This window comes from Bubalus kerabau, chromosome 11, assembly GCF_029407905.1.
Source record: "Bubalus kerabau isolate K-KA32 ecotype Philippines breed swamp buffalo chromosome 11, PCC_UOA_SB_1v2, whole genome shotgun sequence".
NCBI classification, from domain to species: Eukaryota; Metazoa; Chordata; class Mammalia; order Artiodactyla; family Bovidae; genus Bubalus; species Bubalus kerabau.
Genome location: NC_073634.1, coordinates 13,930,833 through 13,958,529, shown reverse-complemented (window position 1 = coordinate 13,958,529; position 27,697 = coordinate 13,930,833). Strand labels below are relative to the sequence as shown.

The window sequence follows — 27,697 nt, the reverse complement described above, 5'->3', positions numbered from 1 at the left end:
AAACATAAAAGAGATGGAAAAAGATATATTTGGCAAATACTAACCAAAGAAAAGGTAGCGAGCAGTGTTAATATTGACAAAATAAAATTCTAGGCCAAAATATAATATATATATATATTATATATATATACTCCTAGGAGTAGGATATTCCTACTAATAATTTATATTAATTATAATGTATAATATGTAATATATAATTATATGTTTATATAGTATAATGTATAATTATGAATTATATATATATATACACGCCTATATCTATATATAAGAGTAGGAAATGGCAACTCTAGTACTCTTGCCTGGAGAATCCCATTGACAGGAACCTGGCAGGCTACAGTCCATGGGGTCACAAAGAGTCAGACATGCCTGGGCGACTGAGTGTGCACACACGCGTGCACACACAAGTTTCCCTTCCAATAAAAAAAAGGCTCAAATATACCAACAAGCAAGGTAAAATTTGAGCTTATTTTCATGTACTCAAACTTGTATGCAGGAAAAATGACAGGAAGATATAGGTAAACCCAACAGTTCATATCCATCAGAAACTGAAAGATGCTGGAAAGAGGATTCAAGTGTATGTACTTGGTTGAGGAGCCAGTTGGGCAAAGCAACCATCTGTGAGATTTAAGACTGTAGACCTCTGGAATCCCACTGAGGTAGAACCATACGGCAGCACCATGGAAGCCTTGGTGGGTTCAGGTAGCTGGTCCCCCTCTGGCAGGCGGCTGCCCATATCCCTGGGGGTGTGGTGTGGCATGCCTAGCTTGGTTTTGGACAGTGCAGGACAGCCCTCACCTGTCAGGTACTAAACCATTCATAGATAACCTGCTTCTGGGTGGGGGTTTCCTAAGAAGCAGAGAAGCTCCCTTCTTGAGTTCTATTTAATGTCAGCCCTCCACACAAGGGTTTTAATAATAAAAAGGGAAAAAAATAAAAACAAAAAAATTAGAGAAGATTTAAACAATGGAATTTTAAAATTTGATTGATTGAGAACTTTGCATTTTTTTAAAGAACAGGTGAAACACTTAGAAAAATGGATGAAGTTGTTGCACTTAAAGAATTGATGTTCAAACAGAACAGCTTCTTTGACTACTGTAGCCAAATTAGAAATCAACAATAAAAACTTGTAACAACAAAACAAAAATCTGTGTGTTATGGGTTGAATAGTATTCCCCCAAAATTTATGTTCACTGAGAACTTCAGTATGTAATGTTACTTGCAGATGTAATTAGTTAAAGATCTTTAGGTTAAATCATCCTTGGTTTAGAGTGGACCTCAAATCCAGTGATTCGTGGACTTACTGAATAGGAGAGGGGGCCATGTGAAGACAAAAGCAAAGACTGGAGTTGTGCTGCCTTAAGCCAGGGAGTACTAGGGATCATTAGAAGCTGGAAGACACAAGGAAGAATTCTCCCAGATAGCCTTTGAGAGAGCGTGTTCCTGCTGACACCTGACTCCAGATCTGTGGGAGAATAAATGTATTTTGTTTTAAGCCACTCAGTTGGTAATAATTTACTGTGGCAGCCTTAGGAAACTAATATACATAATATATAAATATTATATACATATACTTATACAATAACCATGTATTTGAAAATTTAAAACTGTAATTCTAAGTAACTCAGAAGTTAAAGTAATACTGGAAGTTGCAATATATTTAAAACTCTGATATCAAAATGTATAGAAGATAGCCAAAGTGATACTTAGGGTAAAGTTATACCCTTAAATATAAATAATAAAAAATTGAAATAGGAGAACAAATCTAGAGGATTTACACTACCAAGTATCAAAACTTATTACAAAGCTGTAGTAATCAAAACAGTGTATTGTTGGCACAAGGATAAACAGACTGACCAGAGCAGAGAATATTCCAGAAACAGATTCACATATATATGGACACCTGATTGATGATAAAGCTACCACTGCAGTACCGTGGGGAAAAAGATGATGTTTTTAGTAAAATGATGTTATGTAAATTGGATATGGGGGGGGGCGGGGAAGAACACTGACCCCCCTCCCCACTTCACTACACGTCAAAATCAATTCCATATACTTCATAGATTTAAATATGTAAGGCATAGATAGATGAAATAGATCAGTTTTCTGCAAGAAAATACAGAGGAGTATGTCTTCATAATTTTGGAATGGGAAAAAATTTATTAAATCGAATCCCCAGCCCCCAAAAATAGTAACCATAAAAGAAAATATTGACAAATATATCACATGAAATTAAGATATTCTATTAATTAACCACCAAATGAGAGAGTCAAAGGCAAGCCACAGAGTGGGGAAGATGTTTTCAATAGATACCTCACAAAGGACTTCTATCTAAAATATAAAATGAACTAATACAAATCAATGTGAAAAAGATAGGCAATCCAATTTTTGAAAAGGACAAAAGTACTTGAATTAGGTGCTTTATAAAAGAGAATATCGAATAGCCAGTGAACATAACGCAAAAATATTCAACTTGATTCATCAGCAGGGATTTGCAAATTAGGATCCCAATAAGATCTCTGCATACCCATTAGAATGGCTGGAATGAAAAAGTCAGTACTGTGCTGGTAAGAATATAAAACAAGAGGTATTTATTCACTACTGGTGAGAATGTAAATTTCGAGAGTGACCTTGGAAAGCAATTTGCCATTATCTAGTAAGTTACACAAAAGCATAATCAAGCAATTCTGATCCTAATTATATACTCCACGGAAGAGGATGTGCATGAGCACCAAGAGACACACGTGAATATTCTTTACAGCAGTTCTTGTAATAGCTTCAAACCAGAAATTACCAAATGCCCATTATTTTTCCAGTAGTATGGATGAATTGTATTGTTAATACTAACCAGAAAATGAGACTAAGTAAAGGACAAATACGTTTTAACACTTAATGGATCTTACAAATACAACATGAGAGAAGAAAGCAAGACATAAGGCTATGTGCTCTTTTTTTCTATTTACAGAAAGTTCAGAAATATAAGTAGTTTGTTGCATTTAAAATGGGCTGTTAATTATCAGCCTGGGGGAGATTGGAAGAAAGAATGAGGGGAGCATGTATACTTCGAGCCAGGTTTTTTTTAAAACCCTGGTATATGTTCACTTTTTTAACAATTCATTGAATTCTCTGTGCAATATTTGTTATGTGTCTTCTGAGACATAATGCACAAGGCATTTTTAAGATACGCTTTTTAAAAACAACAAAGAATAAGTACTTAGAAATGACTCTAACAAAGGACATAGAGAATGATTGAGCTTCATTGAATTACAGTAAAGAACCCTAAGTAAATTCAATGCATCACTACTCAAAATTCCAGTAGAATTTTTTGTGGGACTTGACAGGCTGATTCCAAGGTTTTTTTGAAAATCAAGAAGTATATTTAAAGAATAAGATAGGGAACTTGCCATACTAGATATCAAAAGACTTACTGTGTGCATGTGTGTGTATGTGTATAAAACATATTTAAGACCTAATATGTAGTAATAAACAATGTGTTGACCAGAAACACACCCATGAATGTGGAAACTTAATATATGCCACAGATGACATATCCTGGGGAGGGGGTGAGCTAGTCAATAGTGTTTTGGCCACTGATGATAGAACTAAGAAAAAATAAAATCTGATAGATCCCTGTGTGCTCTGTGCTTAGTCACTCGTTAGTGTCCAATTCTTTGTGACCCTGTGGACTGTAACCAGCCAGGTTCCTCTATCCATGGGGATTTCCAGGCAAGAATACTAGAGTGGGTTGCCATGCCCTCCTCCAAGGGATCTTCCCAACCCAGGGATCAAACAAACCCAGGTCTCCCACATTGCAGGCAGATTCTTTACCATCTGAGCCACAGGGAAGCCCTACTGCAAACTAAACAAAAGCGTAGTCCAAGTGATATTAAATGTAAAAAGGAAAACTTTAAGCTTTTAGAATTTAGATGACTGTGTTTTGACCATGAAATACTGGTTTGTTAAATGAGACCTGCAAAGCACAGACCATGAAGAAAAATAAAATAAATATGATATTATTAAAAAATTTTGTATACCAAAAGACATATAACAAAGACAAGACACAGACTTGGAGAATATTTGCAATTCATACAAGCTACAAAGAAATTCTACAACAATGTTCATTGTAATGCTTTTTAATATTAAAAAAAATTAGAAATAGTGTAAAGTTTATCAACAGATGACTTGATACATTAATTGAATAGGATTCTATGTAACATTGAGAATGAATTAATTAGAGTTACTATGAGTAAATCCTCCAATCATAATTTGGAGTGTAAAAGACAAAGGTACTCAGAGTATTACACCTTTTATATAAAGTTTAAAGAAAGACATGCAAAATAATCCAATACATTCAAAAACATCCTTGAAATTGGCAGATTCTAAATTGAGCTTAAGGTTGCTGCTGAAAATGGTATTAATTGAGCATGCACATAGAGTATCTATCATTATATCACTATATCTGTAATGTTTTATTTTTTAAGCTCTATAACCATTATTAACTGCTTGGTAACTGTATCCTAGTTGTTATATTGGTGATTTTTAATTTATTTACCAACATAATTTTGCACTTGAGTTTTCTCATACCCACAAAAAAACTCACTTTAAAAGACCAATTAAGTAGATAGATATCTAGCAAATATGACCAAGTAAAAGGAATTAGAAATTATTAGGCAAATTTAACTTCAGGAGATTTTTTAAAATTACATGAGTACTGTATATAAAATCTAGGTGATAAAAATTTTTTCTAGTATTTATATGAAATGTCAGAATTTGTCCCCTAAGTGAGCAAAACTTTGACTAGGCCAAAGAACTTGAAAGGTTGTTCAGATCTACTTTTCTACTTTGAAAGATACCTGATCTGGACCCCCCCTTTTTTTTTCTTACTGTTGCATCAAATCAGCAAAGAGCAGATTTTATTTAAGATGATTGTACACAGAAAAATATGGAAAGTTTTCCAAACTCCCCGAAACTGTCATATGTTATGAAGTCCTCAGAACTGCCACAGCTTTTACATGGCTGAGCCTATGAGATGCTTTTTCCTCTAGTATATAAAGAGGTTTTGTTTTGGGAGGGAGGGTGGTGTATTACTTTCTGGTGTTACCTTTTCTTTCTCCATGGGATCAAATTACATCATTATTCCAGATGCTCACGTTCAAGTTCTCATCACTGGGGATGAGGACCTCTCAAACAAAAACCAAGAAAAGGAGATCTACACTAAAAAGGCAGTGACCAAGATTGCTGGCTCTGAAGAAAAAGAATCTTTGGAGAAAGATACCACAGGTAGAGGAACTGAATTATCTGCCTTTTATTTTCTTCTGGCCTTCTAAAATGAATATATCAATAAATAGAAAAGTGTTATCCAGTTGTCTTCAACCCTCCTCCATCTTGTTCATATCTGAAGTAGAATATTAGCTGCAGCTTTTGGTATGCACTGGCAGGTGAAATCAACGTTTTTAAAGCTCTTTGAGATATTTTTGGAAAACTTTGTGTATATTGTACACAAATTAATCTGATTGCCATAAATTCACATATGGATTTTAAAAAACATTTCTGATAAAAGTATTTGGTGCCATGAGATGCTAGCTCTTTAATAACATTGTCATACATAGGCTTTTGTTCTTTAGGAATTTAACTTGTTTACTTCCTAACTACCTACTCAGTTAAAACACTTCAGTAGGACTGTACTAATTAAATATGCCTATTCAAGTGTGTTTAAGTTAGGATTTAGCTCTCAGGGATCAAAACAAAACGAAAAAGACTTGTTGATAGAAAGAATAGATATACCAGGTAACAAAGCTCTTTCTCTCCCATTGCTTCAATGTTTTAGCCTCCATTCTCATACTGTAGCCATCAGACCCATATTCCAGGCGGTAGAAAGGAAAACAGGAAAAGAAAAAAGTATATTTCTTCCTTTAACTACTTCTCAAAATTTAAATATATCATTCCCCTCCCATCCTGTTAGCCAGAGTTATTCACATGGTCACACCAACCTGTGATGCCAAGGAGGCTGGGGAATATAATCTCTCTTCTCGTAAACATATGCCCAGCTAAGTCAGGTTCTATTTCAGAGGCAGAGGAAAATCAATTTCAGAAGGCAGCTGGTAGTTTCTGCCACAGTTATAAATATTGAAACATATTTTGGAGTATAATTAGCCACTTCTCTTTTTTGTGTGTATTGCTTCTGTTTCAGAACTTATATGTATTCTGGGCAGAACTTCAAAAATTTACCCCCTTTTTTGCTGTAGCTAAATCAGTGCTTCAAAAAAAAGTTTTGATCATGTTAATCTCCACATCAAAAAGTTTTCATTGCCCTTACAAATTAAAACCTCTTTAGCCTAGTCTTTCAGAATAGTAGAATTGGCTCCCAAACAACTTTTCAGTGCTTACAAATTCTATAATCAAATAAATTATATAATTGTTCTGTTTCTTAGATGTTGAGTTACTTTCCTGATTCCATTTTTTTCATATGTAGTCACCTTTCCCCAAGATGTCTTTCTCTTTCACTCTCAGTGTTTACACATCTTAACTGTCTTCTCACTCTAGTGAAAGTGAAAAGTGAAAGTCGCTCAGTCGTGTCCATCTCTTTGCAACCCCATGGACTGTACAGTCCATGGAATTCTCTAGGCCAGAATACTGGGGTGGGTAGCCTTTCCCTTCTCCAGGGGATCTTCCCAACCCAGGGTAGATGCTTGAAAAGTATTTTAAAATACGTTTTGTCAACTTACAGTCTTCTTTTTCCTGTCTTAGGTTCCAGTACTGCTGCTGCTTCACAGCACTCAACTCAAGACACAAAGACTGATAGTCTGCCAGACACTAAAGCCATTAAACAGAAAGAGGAGATCCATAGTAAGAGGAAGGTTCCTAAGGAAGCCTGGTCAGAAGAAAAGAAAGCCTTACAGATAGATATTGCAGGTAATGGGATTGGGTGGTGGGGTAGGAGCTATAAGAGAGAGAGAGCATGTGTGCCCCCAAGCACCAATGTCCACATGTTTCCACTTAATTCTGGTGAGCATTGTTCAGTCACTAAGTCATGTCTGACTTTGCAGCCTTGTGAACTACAGCACGCCAAGCACCCCTGTCCTTCACTGTCTCCTGGTGTTTGCTTGAATCATGTCCATTTATTTGGTGATGCTATCTAACCATCACACCCTCTGCTGCCCCCTTCTCCTTTTGCCTTCAGTCTTTCCCAGCATCAGGGTCTTTTCCAATGAGTTGGCTCTGCATATCAGGTGGCCAGAGTATTGGAGTTCCAGCTTCAGCATCAGTGCTTCAGTGAATATTCAGGGTTGATTTTCTTTAGGGTTGACTGGGTTGATCTTCTTGCAGTTCAAGGGACTCTCAAGTTCTCCAGCATTACAGTTTGAAAGCATCAATTTTTCAGTGCTCCGCCTTCTTTATAGTCCGGTCGTTAGCTGCTCAGTCATGTCTGACTCTTTGTGACCCCATGGACTGTTGCCTGCCAGATTCTTCTGTCCATAGAATTCCTCAGGCAAGAGTATGGAAGTAGGTTACTATTCCCTTCTCCAGGGTATCTTTCTGGGATCGAACCTGGGTCTCTGCATCACAAACAGGTTCTTTACCATCTGAACCACAAGGGAAGCCCCACATCCATACATGACTATTGGAAAAACCTTAGCTTTGACTAGAAGGACCTTTGTGGTCAAAGCAATGTCTCTGGGTTTTAATATGCTGTCTGGGATTGTCATAGCTTTTCTTCCAAGGAGCAAGTGTCTTCACTCAAGTCTTTCACCCTCATCAAGAGTCTCTTTAGTTCTTCTTTGCTTTCTGCCATTAGAGTGGTATCATCTGCGTGGAGGGAGGTGTGAAGATATTTCACAAAAAAGGAATTTTCCTGGGCTGTAAAACATGTAAAGAGTTGGCATTTTTGAAAATATTATCCATTTAATTATTGATGATGAAAGTGAAGTCTCAGGTTTCTTTGCTGAAAATGAGGTTAATAATACCTCTCTATCAAGTTTATAAGAGAGAGAAAAAAAGAGGTAAAGTATATTTTATAACACTCCACACATAGCAGGCAGTGATAGATAGCAGCTGCTGTTACAATCCCAATAACCAGAGTGCCCTCCTCAAGGTCATACAGCCAGATTGTGGCAGAATCCAACCCAAGAATCTGGGTCTTTTGACCCTGAGTCTCTTGAAGTATTACCATGCCAGTCTGGGCACTAGGCACACAGCATGAATCCTTTATACAGGCAGTGAATTTTCTGAATCTTTATATAAATCATTCTTTTTTTTTTTTTTTTTATGGAAAGGAAAGTTTGCTTTCTTTTGGAGGCTAGCAGACCAGGGGGAGGGTGGGAGAGACTTAACGTCCAAAGGCTGACTCCCCCACTGACGACCAGTGGGTAAGAGCTTTTAAAGGCAAGTTTCAGGGTGTATACATGGAAGGAGGGGACTACATGCAGAAACTGCAGTCAGCTCTGACAGTCGTCTTGAAATTGGTCATGCAGTGGTCATGCAGCATCATCTTGACTATTTTAAGTATAGTTAGTCTTCAATTCCAGGGTCAATTTGTTCCCATTTCTTTGAGGCCAGTTCTCAGAATTGTAGCAGCTTATTTCATGGATACAGTCTGGTCATCATGTAGTTAACTTCTTCCACCTTCCATCGCTGTGGAAAGGGGAGGCCAGGGTGATGGCCTTGTAGTCCAGGAAAGGCTTGGGGACTGCCCACTCTTGCCTAACTGCATCCCTGAACTATATAAACCGTTATTTCCCTCGGTCTTTGTTTTGTATATAAAGAATTAAATGTGAATACTATTTCTAAATGGAATGCAGATATTTTGAAAGTACTTCAAAATCTTTTTTTTTCCTCCTTTTCAGAATCCAGATGTCATTCGGAATTTGAAAACACCACCCATTCTGTGTTCAGGTCAGCTAAGTTTTACTTTCATCATCCAGTGCACCTGTCAAGTGACCAAGATTTTTGCCATGAATCCTTAGGAAGAAGTGTTTTCATGAGGCATTCTTGGAAAGATTTCTTTCAACATCATCCAGACAAACAAAGAGAATACACTTGTCTTCCTACCCCTTGTCAACATATGGAAAAGACAAAGAGAGATTATACCAGAATAGAGAGCCTCAGTATCAACGTAAACTTGGAAAACAAGGAATTGAAGCATGCTACTAAAAGTCAGGCTAGAGAGTTTCCAAAATCTGACAAACAAATTAATGATCTAAAAAGGGATCCTAAGGCCACCCCAGAGCTAACAAGCGAGCACACTGTGAGTTTGAATGAACTCTGGAACAGATATCAGGAACGGCAGAAGCAGCAGAAACCTGAGGTCAGTGCCAAGAAGGAACTTTCCTTGGTGGAGCGACTTGATCGTTTGGCTAAACTTCTTCAGCATCCCATCACATATTCTCTTCAGCCCTCAGAAAGTACACAGGATGACAGCAGAGGGGAACAAGATGCTAAGGAATGGAGTGATAAACAGCAGCAGCAGAAAAACAAGCTTCAGAAAAAGAAACGGTATAAAAGCCTGGAGAAATGCCATAAAAACACAAGTGATCTTAAAAAAAATAAGATTCTTTCTGCTCATCAAGCTGGGAGGCCCAATCAGATTAAAATTGAGCAGTTTAAGTTTGATAAATACATTCTGAGAAAACATCCAGGTTTTCATTATATAAATAACACTTCTTCAGATTCTAGACACTCAGAGGATAGTGAGCTGCTCACAGATACGACCACCAACATCCTTTCTACCACCACTTCTCCTGTGGAATCAGATATATTGACCCAAACAGATAAGGAAATGACTTTGCATGAGAGGAGCAGCTCAATTTCCACCATTGACACTGCCCGATTGATCCATGCTTTTGGCCATGAAAGAGTTTGTTTGTCACCCAGGCGAATTAAATTATACAGCAGTATCACCGACCACCAGAGGAGATACCTTGAGAAGCGGAGCAAGAAAAACAAGAAAGCTTTGAATACAGGTTATCCCCAAATTACTTCAGAGCACACCAGAAGGAAACACATCCAGGTACATGGCTACAAATTCCATCTGGCAATGTGACTGCCTTTTTCATGGACTTCTTTAGTTAAGCTTTGCACACAGGGGAAAAAAAGCCAATTGCCCTTTCCTCCCTATAATATTTCTTACCAACTGGAAAAGAGTGAGAAAGTGTAGCACAGTGCTGTTGTGAGTTGTCATTCTTTTCATCAACACTCATTTACAAATTACCCTTTGGATGAAAGGCTTTGCTGCTAAATGCTTCAGAATCTGCATACCTCAGAATCAGTATACCCTTGGTACAGGGGAACTTCAAGTTTAGAATGACCTTCATTCTGAACAATATTGCCTGCTTTTTTTTTTGCCTGTTGATTTTGTTTATTCATTCCTCCCTATCTTTTAAGAAATCTTGAGGTTCTTTTAAGCACACATATACATACACACATACATATATAAGTAATATGATATGATTTTTTTAAGTTGATGAAGAATTGGAATGATAGAAAGTTAGATTGAAGCCAGGGTGGAGTGAGCTACAACATGATTTTTAAAACAAATGAGTGAATAATTAAGAGTAATGGGAAGACAAGTTGATACCTTGTGGATATGGTTCCTAAAAGTGAGTCACAAATTTTGCTTTATGTTTTCTACCAGCTAATATTGGTAGAATTTTGTGATCAGTTGCATAACTCTAATAGGAAAAACAAAATTTTCAAGAGCAGTACAGATATCTCTGGTTCTAAAGACTTAAGAGAAATTTCATCTGTCCTCAAGAAAGCATTGTGGTGTAACAAAATCCTCAACGGAGTCCTTACAATATGTTCTCAGTAACAATAGTCATATGAGGCTAATATGGCCTTAATTTAGAGAATTCCATAAAGGCAGATTTTACAGGGTCAGTAAATGCAAACCATCACTTTAACCCAAGATAAAATTTATTTGGAGACGTGCTCTCCAAATAAGGATACTTGCAAAGTGGTTCATTGGAATATGAACCTTTTAAAGTTTATGTTTTGTCTATGTTTTACAATATATAAATACAGCAATAATACATAACTTATAAGTATCTAATAATTTCTGCTCAGAAATATTTAATCAGTAGAACCCAATGATTTAAACAATTTGGAGACCACTAGTCTAGTGGGGAGAAGGCACAAAACATTCATACATTTACCATAAATATTATTTCTCATCGAGTTTTTGGTAGGTATTTAATGACAGTACTTACATGTATAAATAGTACCATAAGATTTTTTTTTAAGTAAACAAAGAATAGGGAAAGACAGGATTGAGGCATTTTGTTCCATAGAGGAGATGGGGGAAGGGATGCAGATAGAGCATTTTGGGAGGGGAGTGTAGTAAAACATAGAGCATGAAGTCTACAGTTGATCATTTTGCATGGACAGTTCCATGGTGCCAAATACAGTCACAGTGTTTTACAACTATCACCATGCCTAATCCCAGAATTTTTCATCACCCAGGAGAAACCTCATTAAGCAGTCACTCCCTTTTCTCCTTCCTACCAGTCCCTGACAACCACAGAAGTCTACTTCGTGTTTCTGAACTTTGCTACTCAGGTTATTTCATTTAATTGGAATCACATCATATGTGATCTTTGTGTCAGGCTTCTTTGACTTTAGGATAATCTTCTGAGATTTCTCCATGTCCTAGCATCTGTCAGTAGTTCATTGCTTTTTATGGCTGAATAATAATACTTGTTTAGACGACATTTTATTTATCCATCCATTCATGGACATTTGAATTGTTTCTGCCTTTTGGCTATTGTGAATAGACCTAACATGAACATTTGTGTACAAGTTTTTAAACACCTACATACAGTTCTCTCGGGTGTATACGTTGGAGTTGGAAATACTACTGGGTTGTCCAGAAAGTTCATTCAGGTTTTTCCCTAAGAGGTTATGGAAAAACTTGAACTTTCTGGCCAACCCAATAATTTTAAGCTTATTCTGAAACCTTCAAACTGTTTTCCACAGTGGCTACCTCATTTGACATACCCACCAACAATTTCTAAGGGTTCCAGCTTCTCCACATTCACCAACACTCTACCTTTTTTTGCCATCCCAGTAGGTACCAAGTTGTATCTCATACTCACGGTCATTTTCATTGTGGTTTGTTTTGCCTTGCCCTTTCCCATAACGACTAATGATGTTAAAGTACCTTTTTATGTACTCGATCATTTTTAGGTCTTCCTTAGAAAAACATCTATTCAGGTCTTTGTCCACTTTTTAATTGTTTGTCCTTTATGTTTTTGAGTTGTAAGAGTTCTTTATATATTCTGGATTGTGCAATCTTATCAGATGTGTAATCAGCAAATATGTGTTTTCTGCTCACTTACTGTTCCTTGCTGCATAGCATTTTATATTTGATGAAGCCCCAGTGTGCCTATCTTTTCTTTTGTTGTTTGTGCTTTTGGTGCCAAATCCAGAGTCATGAGGATCTGTCCTTTTTTTTTTTTTTTTCAAGAATTTTATACTTTTAGTTCTTTCACTTGCATCTTGGATGTATACTGAGTTAATTTATGGTATGAGGTAGGGGTCAAACAGACTTCCTTGGTAGCTCAACTGGTAAAGAATCCGCCTGCAATGCAGGAGACCCTGATTAGACTCCTGGGTCAGGCAGTTCCCCTGGAGAAGGGACAGGCTACCCACTCCAGTATTCTTGGGCTTCCCTGGCGGCTCAGATGGTAAAGAATCCACCTGCATTGCAGGAGACCTGGGTTTGATCCCTAGGTTGGGAAGATCCTATGGAGGAGGGCATGGCAACCCACTCCAGTATTCTCGCCTGGAGATCCTCCAGTAACAGAGGAGCCTGGCGGGCTATGGTCTATAGGGTTGCAAAGAGTCGGACATGACTGAGCAGCTAAGCACAGCACAGCACAGCACAGAAATCAAACATCATCCTTTTCCACATAGATATCCAGTTGTCCCAGTACCAGTTGTCGAGACTGTTCTTTACTTATTGAATGTCCTGACACCATTGACCACAGATGTGAGGGTTAATTTCTAGGGTCTCAATTCTGTTCCTTTGATCTACATGCGTATCTATGTCATTACCACACTTATTTGATTACTGTAGTTTTGGTAGTAAGTTTTGGGGTTTTTTAAAAATATTTATTTGTTTTTATTGGGCTGCCTTGGGTCTTAGTTGTGGCAAGCAGGATCTTCGTCGTGTCATGCAGGGTCCTTTGTTGCAGAGCACAGGCATCAGTGGTTTTGGTGCTTAACTTGCTTCACAGCATGTGGGATCTTTGTTCCCTGACCAGGGATTGAACCCACATCGCCTGTATTGGAAGGCTGATTCTCAACCACTGGGCTACCAGTAAATTTTAAAATTGAGAAATGTTAGCCTTACAACCTTTTTTTTTTAAATGACACTTTTGGCCAGTTGGGGTCTTATGTCTCCATGTGAGTTTTAGGATCAGCTTTTTTATTTCTGCTGAAAATGTCATTGGGATTTTGATATTAATTGCATTTAATAGGTAGTTTGCTTTAGGGCTTAATGCCATCCTAATGATACTGTCTTCCAATCCAGGAATACAGAAAGTCTTTTGATTTATTTATATCTTTAATGTCTTCCAGCAATGTTTTGTAGTTGTCAATGTACAAGTGTTATAAGTTATTTTTCTTCCAGTTTGATTGAGATATAATTGACATATCTGTTTGAGTACAGCATAATGACTTATCTTTTATTTGTTGTTCTTCAGTCGCTAAGTCATGTCTGACTCTTTGTGATCCCATGGACTGCAACAGGCCAGGCTCCTCTGTCCTCCGCTGTCTCCTGGAGTTTGCTCATATTCCCATCCATTGAGTCGGTGATTCTGTCTAACCTTCTCATCCTCTGCTCTCCTCTCCTCTTGCCTTCAGTCTTTCCCAACATCAGGGTCTTTCCCAGTGAGTCAGCTCTACGCATGAAGTGGCCAAAGAATTGGAGCTTCAGCACCAGTCCTTCCAATGAATACCCAGGTTTCCTTTGGATTGACTAATTTGATCTCCTTGCAGTCCAAGGAACTATCAAGAATCTTCTCCAGCACCACAGTTCAAAAGCATCAGTTCTTTGGCACTCAGCCTTCTTTATAGCCCAATTCTCATATCCATACATGACTACTGGAAAACCCATAGCTTTGACTGTATGAACCTTTATAGGCAAAGTGATAGTTCTGTTTTATAATACACTGTCTAGGTTTGTCATAGCTTTTCTTCCAAGGAGCAACTGTCTTTTAATTTCATGACTGCAGTCACCATCCGCAGTGATTTTGGAGCCAAGAAAAGAAAATCTGTCACTGTTTCCACTTTTTCCCCTTCTATTTGCCATGAAATAATGGAATCAGATGCCATGATTGTAGTTTTTTGAATGTTGAGTTTTAAGCCAGCTTTTTAACTCTCTTTCACCTTCATCAAGAGGCTCTTTAGTTCTTCTTCTCTTTCTGCCATTAGGGTATTCTCATCTGCACATCTAAGGTTGTTATTACTTCTGGCAGTTTTGATTCCAGCTTGTGATTCATCCAGCCTGGCATTTCACATGATGTATACATCATGAAATGATTATCACAGTAAGTTTAGTGAACATCCATCATCTCATATAGATAGAAAATTAAAGAAATAGAAAAAAATATTTTCCTTTTGATAAGAATTCTTATGCTTCCATATCTTGGCTATTCTAAATGATGCTTCAGTGAATGTAGTAGTGAAGTTATCTCTTCAAATTAGTGTTTCTGTTTTCTTTTGAAAAATACCCATAGGTTAATTGTTGGGTCATATGGTAGTTCTGCTTTTAATTTTGAGGGGAGCCTCCATGTTCTGCATAACGGCTGCACCAGTTTCCATCCCCACCAGTAGTGCATGAGCATCCTGTTTTCTCGGCATCCTTTTCCACATTGTTATTTGTTGTATTTTGCTAACTGTCATTCTGACGTGTTAGATGATATCCCATTGTACTTCTGCTTTTTACTTTACTGATGATTAGTGATGTTGAGCATCTTTTCATGTGCTTCTTGGCCATCTGCATGTCTTCTTTGCAAAAATGTCTATTCAGATCCTTTGCCTATTTTCAAAGTCAGGTTGTTTAGTTTTTTTGTGTTGAGTTGTATGAGTTCTTTATATATTGTGCTTACTTACCCCTTCTCCAATAAATTGCTTGCAGTTATCTTCTCCCATTCAGTAGATGGCCTGTTCTTTTTCTTGATGGTTCCCTTTACTGTGGAAAAGCTCTTTATTTTGATGTAGTCCCATTTGTTTATTTTTGGTTTTGTTTCCCACGCCTGAGAAGATACATCCAAAAAAAAGCACTGAGGCCAACCAGCGTCACATAGCTTCCTGCCTGTGTTTTCTTCAGGAAGTTTAGTCTTTTCTTGGTTGTAGTTTCAGTTCCTACATTTGTCTTTAATCCATTTTGAATTTATTTTTGTGCATGGTAGTTCAGTGATATTAAATACATACCACCTTATGCTTCACCCCTAGCAGCCACCATTCTATTCTGTGTGTCTTAAGAATTTGACTACACTAGTTACCTCATGTAAGTGGAATACAGTGTTTATCCTTAAGTAGCAAGTTTATTTCCCTTAGCGTTTCTTTAAGGATCATCAGTGTTGTACCATCTGACAGGATTGTCTTTAAAAAAACAACCCTGACTAATGCTGCAGTGTGTGTGTACCACATTTGGTTTATTCATCCAGCAGTAGATACTTGTGTTGCTTCTACCTTTAGACTGTTGTGAATGATAATGCTGTGAACATGGGTGTACTAATATCCATTCGAGACCCTGCTTTCAGTTTTTGTGGCTATATATCCAGAAGTGGAGTGGTTCAGTTATGTGGTAATCCTGTTTGTAACTATTTGAGGAACTACTCTACTGTTTTCCACAGTAGCTGCACCATTTACAGCCCCACTAACAAGACAGAACGGTTCACTTTCTCCACATCTGTGCCAACACTTGTTATTTTCTGTTTCTTTAATAGTGGCATCCTAATAAGTATCAAGTGATATCTTACAGTTTTGCTTTGCATTTCTTTCATGGTTACTGGTATTGAACATCTTTTTACATGCTTCTTGACTATTCATATATCATCTTTGGAAAAATGTCTGTCCAAATACTTGGTCCGTTCTTGAATCATGTTATTTATTTTTTGGTTATTGAGTTGTTGAAGTTCTTTATATATTCTGAGTATTAACCTTTTATCACATACATGATTTATAAATTTTTCTCCCAACCAGTGAGTTGCCTTTTCACCTTTTTTAATTGTGTTCTTTGATGCACAGAAATTTTTAATATTGATGCAATGCCAATTGTTGAGTTTTACTTTCGCTTCCTATGCTTTTGAAATCATTACCAAGTCCAGTGCCACGAAACTTTCCCCTAACGTGTTCTTCCAAGAATTTTATGGTTTTAGGTATTTATTTCGTTTCAAGGTAATTTTTGTATATGCTATAAAGTAAGGTTCCAACTTCATTCTTTTTAAGAGTGTGTGGATATCCAGTTTTCCCAGCACTATTTGTTAAGAAAATTACTCTTTTCCCATTGAGTGATCTTGGCCCCTTGTCAAGGGTCAGAGATCTTTGATCATAGATCATTTGACCATATGGCACAAAGGTTTATTTTTGTCTATTCTGTCCATTGATTTACTTGTCTTTATGCCAGCATTTCACTGTTGTATTACTGTTTTGAAATTGGGAAGTATGGATCCTCCAACTTTGTTGTTCTTTTCCAAAATTTTCTTGGTTCTTCAGTGTTTTTTATCATTTCTAGTGATTTCTTAGAGGTTTCGATTTTTTTTCATTAGTATAAGATTTCTTTGAGTTTTTTTTGCTAATTCAGCAGCCTTGTAACTAACAGATATGCTTAAGCCACTGTCTCAAATGTATCACTGTCAGAAATGAAGTTAGTATCTATTGACACCACTATTATAGGAAGAATTAAGAAGTTGGTTGTTCTCCCCACATACAGCACACTTCCCCCAATGTACCAATATTTATTTTGTGAATTTTATGTTTATTCTGGAAGTGTTATTCCTGTATTGATTGGCTTTATTTTCAAGAAATATAACATTTTTCTTTATGTTATAAGCAAAATCACTGTATGTGTTTTAAAAGCATCGGTATTTGTTACAAGTCTTTTCAATATAACTGAGTTTATTAATTTAAATAATTTTATTGTTTGGAGAGATTTTTCAATAGTTTTTTAGCAGTGAACATGTGTTCAGTTCTAGCAAATTTGATATTATCATTCTGTCACCTTTGTATAGGAATAACAACTTGTTTGGGTATAAAACTTTTAAACAGTTTTTTAGAATATTTATTGATTTGGCTGTCTCAGGTCTTAGTAGCAGCACACGGGTCTTCATTGTACAGTGTGGCGCATGGCCTCCAGATGTGGCGTTCAGGCTTAGTGCTGTGTGGCATATGGGCTCTTAGTTCCCTCCCAGGAATCGAACCCACCTCCCTTGCGTTGCAAGGCAGATTCTTAACCACTGGGCCACCAGGGAAGTCCCAGTAATAATCTTTAATTCAGAGCTCAGTTAATTTTGTTCCCCCTTTTCTGGGTGCATATGTGTAATGTATCTGGTGCCAGATGCAACCGTATTTCTTTCCCTATGTTGGATCCTGGATTTTCAAAATTTGTCAGGTTTTTAACATTTGTTTTCTTACTTTCCCAGGGTGTGTCTCATTGTTGGTCAAAAAATAAAATTTACGTACCTCACAATTCATTCTTTTTTTTAATTATTTATGTTTTTATCTCTGCTGGGTCTTTGTTGCTGCACAGGCTTTTCTCTAGTTGTGGCGAGTTGGAGTTGCTCTCTAGTTGCCATGCATGGGCTTCTCTTTTTGACAGCTTCACTTGTTGAGCACAGGCTCTCCGGCTCATGGTTTCAGTAGTTGCAGCACATGGGCTCAGTATTTGTATCTCCTGGGCTTTAGAGCACAGGATTCTGTAATTATGTTGCACAGGCTTAGTTGCCCTGAGGCCCGTGGGATCTTCCTGGACCAGGGATCAAACCAGTGTCCCTGCATTGGCAGGCGGACTCTTCAGCACTGAGCCACCAGGGAAGCCCTACAGTTAATTCTTTTAAAGTGCAGCCATCACTGCTAATTCCAGAACGTTCTTCTCGTACAAAAAGAAACTCCGTGCCCATTAATAGTCGTTTCCTACCCTCCCCTTAATTTTTTCAGGGTTCATTTTGTAGCATGAGTCAGTTGTTGTTTATTATGGCCAAACAGTATTTCATATGCATGTACAACATGTTTATTCATGAGTTGTTGAACGTTTGGATTGTTTCTGCTCTTTTGGCCATTATGAAAAATGCTGCAGTGAGCATTAATGTATAAGTTTTTGTGTCCAAATGTTTCCTCAATTTTCTTAGGTGTGTATATACCTAGGAGTACAATTGCTAAATCATGTAGTAACTCTGTTTAAGCTTTTGAGTAACTGCCAAAGTGTTTTTGAAAGTGGCTGCACCATTTTGCATCTGCATCTAGTGGCTGCACCTAGATCTTATTCCAGCTTTTCTACATCTTCATCAACACTTGTTTTCTGTCGTTTGATAATAGCCATCTTATGGATGTGAAGAGTTATGTCACTGTGATTTTAATTTGCATTTGCCGAACAGCTACTGATATTGAGCATTTTTTCATATGCCTGATGGCCATTTGTATATATCTTCTTTAGAGAAATATCTATGTAGATCCTTGGCCCATTTTAAAATTGAGTTATTTGTCATTTTATTACTATTTCTTGTCTATGCTGAATACAAGTCCCTTATGTTTTCCAAACATGTCCTTACATTCTGTGACTTGCTTTTCACTTTCTTGATGGTATTATTTGTGGTACAAAAGTTTCAATTTTGACAAAACCATTCAATTTATCTGTTATTTCTTTTGTCCCTTATTCTTTTCGTATAATATCTAAAACTGCTATCTAACCCATGGTTACAAAATATTTACTCTTTTTTGTTTCTTCTAAAAGTTTCATAATTTTAGTTCTTTTAGTTTGATGAACATTTTTTAGTTAATTTTTGTATGTGGTGTTGAGGCAGTACAATTTCATTCTTTTGCCTGTAGATATCCAGTTGTCTTAACACCATTTGTTGCAAACACTATTCTTTCCTTCATTGAATTGTCTGGCCACCCTTGGCAAAAACCAATGATCATAAAGGAAAAAAAATTTTTTTTAGTTTTTTTAATGATAAAGTTATAAATGTAGGGGTTTATTTCTGGACACTGAACCTATGTCTCTCTTTATTCCACTACAACACTGTCTAATTAGTGTGAATCCTCCAACTTTGTTTTTTCCTTGTCAAGCTTATTATTTTTAGGTCATAGGAATTTTCAGATCAGCTTGTCAGTTTCTGCCCAAAAGAAGAAACTAGACAACTTGAATCCTGGGGAGGGATTGCATTGAAACTGTAGAAGAATTTAGGGAGTATTGTTACTCTAATGATATTAAATCTTCTAATCCATGAACATGGGATGTCTTTCTACTTACTTAGGTCATCTTTAATTTCTTTCAATGATGTTTGTAGTTTCCACTTCTTTGTAGTTTGGTACTTCTTTTGTTAAAAGTATATTGAGTATTTTATTCTTTATTCTTGTTAATAAGCAACATAACTAGTTTTCTGAAGTTCAATTTGGGACTTTTCCTTGTTAGTATAGACTAACAAGTGTAACAAGTGAAGAACTGACTCATTGAAAAAGACCCTGATGCTGGGAAAGATTGAGGGCAGGAGGAGAAGGGGATGACAGAGGATGAGATGATTGGATGGCATCACCAATTAAGTGGACATGAGTTTGAGCAAGCTCCGGGAGTTGGTGATAGACAGGGAAGCCTGGCGTGCTGCAGTCCATGGGATTGCACAGAGTTGAACATGACTGAGCAGCTGAACTGAACTGTACAGAAATCTGATTTTTTTTCATATTTATCTTGGTCACTGCAACTTTGTTAAACTTGTTTATAAGTTTGAGTATGTTTGAGTTGTGTGTGTTCATTGGTGTTTTCTATGTAGAATATTGTGTCATCTGCAAATAGAGATTGTTTTCCTTCTTCCTTTCGAATATGTCATTAATCTGTTTTTGTTGCCTAGTTGCCTTTGCTAGAACCTCCAGTACTATCTTGAATAGAAGTGGTAAGAATGAGTATCCTCGTCTTATCCCTGATTTTAGGGAGAAATCTTTCTGGTCATTAAGGATGATGTTTACTCTGAGATTTTTATCAATGCTCTTTGTCAGACAGGAAATTCTCTTCTATTCTTATTTTGTTTAGTGGTGTTTTTTTGCTTGTTTGTTTCACTTTTTGGCCATACAACAGAGCATGCCTGATCTTAGTTCCCCAGCTAGTCTAATCTGTACCTCCTGCAGTAAAAGGGCAGAGTCTTAACCCCTGGACCACCAGGGAAGTCCCTGTTGAGTGTTTTTATTATGGAAGGGCTTTGGGTTTTGCCATATGGTTTTTCTGTGTATAATGAAATGATCATATGTTTTCTTTCTTTATTAATATGTGTATTACATTGACTGATAATCATCTATGAAACCAACTTTCCTTCTCTCGATAAGTCCCTTTTGGTTTTGATGTATAATTCTTCTGTGTTGCTGGATTCAGTTTCCTAGTATTTTGTTAAAGATTTTCCTTCTCTTTTGATAAGGGGTACTGGTCTGTAGTTTTATTATATTTAGCCTTTTTTCTCAAGGTAATACTGGCCTCATAGGATGAATTGGGAAGTGATCCTCCTTGTTTTTTCATCTTTTTTGCTGTGCTGGGTCTTCAGTGCTGCGCAGGGTTTCTCTCATGGCAAGCAGGGGCTACTCTCTAGGTGCAGTACATGCGTGGGCTTCTCGTTGCAGTAGCTTCTCATTGCAGAGCACAAGCCCTGGAGTGTGTGTCCCTCAGTAGTTGGGACACGTGGGCTCAGAAGTTTTGGTTCCCAGGCTCTAGAACACAGGCTCAATAGTTGTGACACACAGGCTTAGTACTCCACAACATGTGGGATGTTCCTGGATCAGGAATCAAACCCGTGTCTCCTGTACCACTGAGTCAACAAGGAAGCCCTCTTGTTTTGAAGTTGTTGTTTTCTAAGTTTGTGAGTACTTATTGTTAATTCTACTTTAAATGTTTTTTGTGGTTTTTTTTTAGAATTTTCCAGTGAAATAGGCTTGGGCTTTTCTTTGTTGGATGTTTTCTGATTACTGACTCAGTTTCTGTCCTTATTATAGTTCTGTTCAGATTTACTTGAGTCAGTTTTGGTAGGTTGTTTTTCTAAGAAATTGTCTATTTCATTGAGGTTATCTAATTTGTTGACATATAATTATTCATAATATTCCCTTATGGTCCTTTTTAATTTCTCTGTGATTGATAGTAACACCCCCTGGTTCATTCTTAATTTATAATGATTTACATTTTCCCTTGGTGAGTCTAACTTTTGATTTATTTTATTTTATTTTTTTTATTCTCTGATTCATATATTTTCTTTTTTTTTTTAATTTAAGATTTATTTATGGCTGTGCTGGGTCTCCGCTGCTGTGCGCAGGTCTTCTCCAGTTGCAGCTAGTGAGAGCTACTTCCCAGCTGTGACGCGTGGGCTTCTCACTGCAGTGGTTTCTCTTGTTGTGGGGCACGGGCTCTAGGCGGGTGGCGTTCGTTAGTTGTGGCTCCGGGCTCTAGAGCACAGGCTCAGTAGCTGTGGCACACAGGCTTAGTGGCTCCACGGCACGTGGGGTCTTCCCGAACCAGGGTTTGAACCCGTGACTCTTGCCTTGGCAGGCTGAGCCACCAGGGAGGCCCGTGATTCATATATTTTCGTTCTAATCTACATAATTTCCTTCATTTTTCCTGCTTTGGATTTTATTTGCTCTTCTTTTTCTGCTTAAGATTGAAGATGAAGTTATCGATTTGAAATCTTGCTTCTTTTAATATATACATTTAGAGGTACAAATTTCTATAAGCTCTACCTTCACTGCATCCCGTAAGTTTGGTTACGTTTTGCCTTCATTTTCATTCATCTCAAAGTATTTTCTAATTGCCCTTGTGATTTTGTCTTTGAACATTGGCAGTTAAGAGTGTGTTGTTTAATTTCTATTATTTCTAAAATTTTCGGAGTTCCTTTTTGATTTCTAATTTCATTCCATTGTGGTCAGAGAACATATTAATACTGTGTATGATTTGTAAATGTATTGTGACTATTTTGACCTAGCATATGGTCTCTTCTGGAGAACATTGCATATACCCTCAAGAAGAATGTATATTCTGCTTCCGTTGGCTGGAGTATTTTGTATATGTCTCTAGATCTGCTTGATTTATAGTGTCATTCAAGCCTTCAATTTCCTTATTGGCCAGTCAAATTTTTCTATCCATTTTGAAAGTGTTATATTGCAGTCTCTAGCTATTATTGTTGAATTGTCTTTGTCTCCCTCCCTGTATTTCTGTCCCTTTTGCTTTATGTATTCTGGATATTAATTTTTTTCTGGTACCAAGTAACTCTGTATCCCTTGTACATTCAGATTTACTTTTAATTTCAACAAAAACTTTTAAATATTGTATCCTAGAACACTTTTTCCTTTCCTCTCAACCTGTTTTCTGTCTTACAAGTGAGTGTTGGGGCCAGTGCCACATATAGAATCCTCTTCTTGCAATCTAATTATTTTCATTCCCTTCATCTTTTTCTCTACATTTCAGACCTTTTAAAACTGTACTCTGCTCCACTGGCTAAGTTTTCTTTATTTTTTTAAATCAAATTTGTTTTATTTTGCATAAATTAATTCTGCAATGATATAACGACATAATTACTGTCTTCAGTTTTTTCCTTTGATGCCTGGCATTGATTTTCCAACATATGGCATATATTCATTAACTTTTTATTGAATTGTGTTAATTTTGTCAACAACCTGTTAATCTCCCCCTGTTTTCCCAGCTTATCTTGGATCTATTTCATTAAGTCCATGTTCTTTTTAAATTTTTTCTAAAGTGAAAATGCAGATTCTTTTTCTTTTATTTATTTATTTATTTTCGATTGCACTGGGTCTTTGTTGCTGAGCGCCAACACTCTGGTTGCAGCAAGTGGGAGCTTACTCTATGTTGTGGTACACTGGCTTACCGTGGTGGCTTCTCTCATTATGGAGCACAGTCTCTAGATGCAGGGGCTCAGTAGTTGTGAATTGTGGGCTGTAGAGCACATGGGCTCAGTAATTGCAGCACTCTGGCTTAGTTGCTCCACGGCATGTGGAATCTTCCCAGATCAGGGATCGAACCCATGTCCCCTGCACTGGCAGGAGGATTCTTATCCACTGTACCGCAAGGGAAGTCCCCAGTTCTTTATTGACTAAAATGGATAAACCTTCTGGCAAAGTAAATTCTTCCTCCCTTTTTTGTTCTTCCTTTCTTCCACTTTAATGCTATAGAATATTTTCATATTATCTTCTCTTTTTTTCAGATTACCTTTGTCTCTAAACAGTTTTGTGAAAACCATTTATTTGATCCCACGTAATGTGGTTAAACTCTTTCTGACTGGCTTATTACCTGTTTACAAGATACTGAGTCCCCTTCCTAGGACTTGAACCTTAAGGTTGATTGTATGTGTCTTGTATTTTTTTTTTTTTGCCTTTCAGAGTTTGGGAAAGGCAGAAAGATAGTAATTGATTTTAGGACTCTGGACAGCTTTAGCAGGTGATATTTTTCTCTGCCATTGTTTTGAAACATAAACGGATGGCCACTTTTCTACGTGTGGAGCTGAGAAAATACCTGGTTCTGTAGGACACGCCCTTGAGTTTTGCTGCTGTTCTACATAAAGTCAGCTGGGAGCTGCTTTCACAGCATTGTTGTGTTTCATGTGGGCAGTGATATAGCGGAGGCCTTTTTTTTTTCTAGAAAATTTTAGTAATGAAACTAAAGACTTAATTTTAGACTTAAGAGGTTATTTCCTATCCCTTTTTCTGATTTCTTCCTGGCCAAAGAAGGGTATACAGTAAACCATTCTGGCTAGGACAGAAGCTATGTTTTCACTGGGAACGTGTCTCCCCTTGGAAGACGTGTTCTTTTTCCTGGGCCGCTTATTATAATCAGTCCCTTACACGTTACAGCAGCCACATTGCATCTTTCTCTTCTCTTTAGTAACAACTGTTTTTGTCAAAAAAGATATTATTTTATTACATTTGAATATAAAAGTAAAAAGATAACTAAATATAAAGAGTTTAATACATAAAATATAAAGACCTTGGAAATGAACCATAATTCTCACCATCCTGAAATAGTCATGATCAACATTTTCATAAATAAGCTTCCAGGTTTATATTTTATGTTGCACACACCTACTGCTTACCCTGGATCTGCTTGATCGGCATTCTAATGAAGCTAAATATCAAATGAAGAAACCTCCGTGACAGCATAAAATGAGATCTTTATTACTGTCGAATTAAATGTTTATCACTGTTTCTTACATTTTTGTAAAACTGGCTGATTTCATATTAGCCTTCACAATCGTTTTCATATATGGAGAGAAACAATGGTCCAAAAAAAATGAAACCATATTATGAATGTTGTTTTGAAACTCTACACTTAATATATCATAGACATCTTTCCATGCCACAATAAATAAAGATTTATTAGTCATTTTTAATGGCTTTATGAGTTCAGTTGTATAAATACAATAGTTAGTTTTAAGGGTTTTTTTGCACTTTATCATAATTTTCACTTTGGTGGGTAGTCTTGGTACATTATGAATTTTTCTTTCCTAGAGATATATGTCTAAACATAGAATTTCTGGGTTACCAAGTACGTACATGAAAAATGTTTAATCCACACTACTAAGTGATCCTCTTAAAATGTTGATTCAATACCTGCCAGTAGCATTCTTGTTAATATTTGCCATATAGGCCAGAAATACAGTATCTATCCTGACTGATATTTCTTTAATCACACCTACTGCTAAGTCGCTTCAGTCGTGTCTGACTCTGTGCGACCCCATAGACGGCAGCCCATCAGGCTCCCCCATCCTTGGGATTCTCCAGGCAAGAATACTGGAGTGGGTTGCCATTTCCTTCTCCAATGCATGAAAGTGAAAAGTGAAAATGAAGTCGCTCAGTAGTGTCCGGCTCTTAGCGACCCCATGGACTGCAGCCCACCAGGCTCCTCCGTCCACGGGATTTTCCAGGCAAGAGTACTGGAGTGGGGTGCCATTGCCTTCTCCACACCTACTGAATTTTTATTTTCTGTATTTCTTTTTTGAATTGCCTATCTTATCTTTAAACCAGGTATCCTTAGATATGCTAATGCTTTTTTTCCCCTGAACATGTGTATCCAGGACATGTACATGTGAGGGTTTAAGAGTCAACAGAAGGGAGTAACTACAAGTGCCTGCTTGTCCTTCCCCTCTTCCTTTGATGACACCTGTTCTTTCTTTGACTCACTCTCTGTGCATGTCTTTGACGTGTCTGTGCAGGCTCTCCCCACACTCTGTAATTCATGCTGCAGTGTCTTTGCCCTCTGTCTACTTCGGTGTTCTTTCTCTCTGCCTCTGTGCACCCACATTCTGTTCACTTGTGCTGTCCTCTACGCCACTTCATGCCGTCTATTGTCTCACCATCTCTGCTGTGTATCTCTTGTGAAAGCTACTCTTTTCCTTCTCTCTCTCTTTCATGTTTTTGCTGTGCTTGCCTGCTCTCTCCCTCTCTGTTTTTTCTTTCTTTTCCCCTCTCTCACCGTCTGGTTGTATATTGGGGTCAAAGAAAAGGAATAGTTTACTACTGTCAGCACAAAAGAAGTCACATTCAGTTTTTGTTTATGAAGAAAAAGCTAAAGATGAATGATTTTTCTGTATTTTTCACCTCTCATTATTTCCAGTTGCCCATGTTACCAGCAGTTGGGCAAATGAACAACATTAACTACCAAGGAGACATCCATGAGAGAATAAAATGATAGCTTTAGTACTGTTTAAATGTTTACTGGTGTTTCTTACATTTTTATAAAACAGGCTAATATATCACTCTTCACAGTCACACATATATGGAGAGAAACAACAGTCAAAGGCAGTATCTTTGAACCCAAGGATAAATTTCATTGTGTTAAGAGATAAAAAGCAAGCTATAACATACACTTGTATTTATATAGCTGGAACAAAAATATTAGCAGGTTATTTTAAGATTGTGGGTTTATACATTTTTTTCTTTTTAATTTTTCATGTTTTTGTTTAAACAAGAATCAACTATTTTCTAATATGAAACCATAAAAAAATGTTGTGGCACTAACTAAAAAGTGACCTCAGCCAGACTGAGCAAACAAACAAAACATTAGTTAAGAGCTGGAAAACAGAATTCGTAAGCTTCTCACTGTGTTTTAGTTTCTGCCTAAAGTGCCTATTTGAGTTCCAATCTAGACATCATAAATCCTTCGAGAAGCAGAGTGAAAGAACAGAATTAGAAAAGTACTATACACAGTTTTTATGCCAAAATGAAATAAAATTTTAACTTCAGCTGCGAAGGATTGAGTTAAATATACTCCTAGGTTCATGGTGTCTCTTTTAAAAACTTGGTTCCCACATCCCATCCTCATTCGTCTCCTCCTATATGCAACTGGTTATGTAAATATCTTTTGACTTAGAGGAGTTCTTACAAAACATATATTCTGTATATGTATATGTATTTGTACATATACATATACATGTATATGTATATGTACATATGTATTTGTCATGTATTTTCAGCTTATATGTATATCATTATTTTTGTTATTTTCACTAAGCATTGTATTTTTAAGATGCATCTACATTGCTATTCATACATCTAATTCAGGTTTCTGATCATTGCACAGCCCTCCACTGAGTGCATCTACCGGTTTACCTTTCCCTGTAATTAACACCCATGTTATTGTCAATTCCCACCAATGCAAAACACCAGCAGTGCTCATCCTTGTTCATATTGCCTTACGGACCTTGTGAGGCTGTCTTTGGCACATAAATCCAGAAGTGGAATTCTTGGATCATAAATTATATGTATACATAATTTTCTGCATTAGTACCAAAGTACTTTCTAGTCTGTATTTCTACCTGCAGTGCATGAAAATTCCTTTATTTTGATTTTTTGGTCAATAATTTATAGTTTTGCCAGATTAGAAATACAAGTTTCTATACCATTGAAAGGTGAGGGGTTTTTTGGTCATTTTTAATTAAATGTTACTTTTTGTGAGAGTCTACCCTATCTCCACTCTGTAATTTCCAAGGGAAGAAAGTCTGTCAGAGACTGCCAAAATTACTGCTGTGCTTACAACCAGAATGAATTCATATGTTCATCCAAACATAGTAAGGAATGTGACAAAGTACAAGAATGGAATATTTTAATTGTTTTTTTATCAGATTTTGATATATAACAGATAAAATAGCAGTATTTAATAGCAGTATTAACAGTGCTGATTTAAGATACCTATACAAAACTTTATTCCTAAAACACAGCATTCACAGTTGTTCCAAATGCCCGTGGAATATTTACAAAGATTAACTGTACACTTAGGCAAAATGTTGATAAATCCCCAAAGTAGATTACTAACTAAGCTTATATTCTCTAACCACAATACAGTAAGGTTGGTATTTAACGGCTGTAACTTTTTTAAGGAAACATTTTAAAATATTCTAAACTTTTGGGCTATGGGATAACTAAAAATTGAGATTGTAGAATTTTTTTTTCATTAATGAGAGTAAAAGCAATATCCAGATCTTACAGGATGTGACTAAACCTATAT

The 27,697-nt window shown here is 36.9% G+C and overlaps 1 protein-coding gene across 6 annotated transcripts in view; it reads left to right on the top strand.

The window, feature by feature from the left end:
* Window positions 1-27,697, top strand: part of ALMS1 (ALMS1 centrosome and basal body associated protein) — a 189,094-nt gene that overhangs the window by 140,463 nt on the left and 20,934 nt on the right. For all 6 annotated transcript variants that reach the window (XM_055539647.1, XM_055539646.1, XM_055539645.1 and 3 more), the window contains 3 exons: window positions 5,140-5,277; window positions 6,745-6,909; window positions 8,841-10,003. In XM_055539647.1, coding sequence (XP_055395622.1) covers window positions 5,140-5,277; window positions 6,745-6,909; window positions 8,841-10,003 — 1,466 coding nt within the window. The remainder of the gene's footprint in view (window positions 1-5,139; window positions 5,278-6,744; window positions 6,910-8,840; window positions 10,004-27,697) is intronic.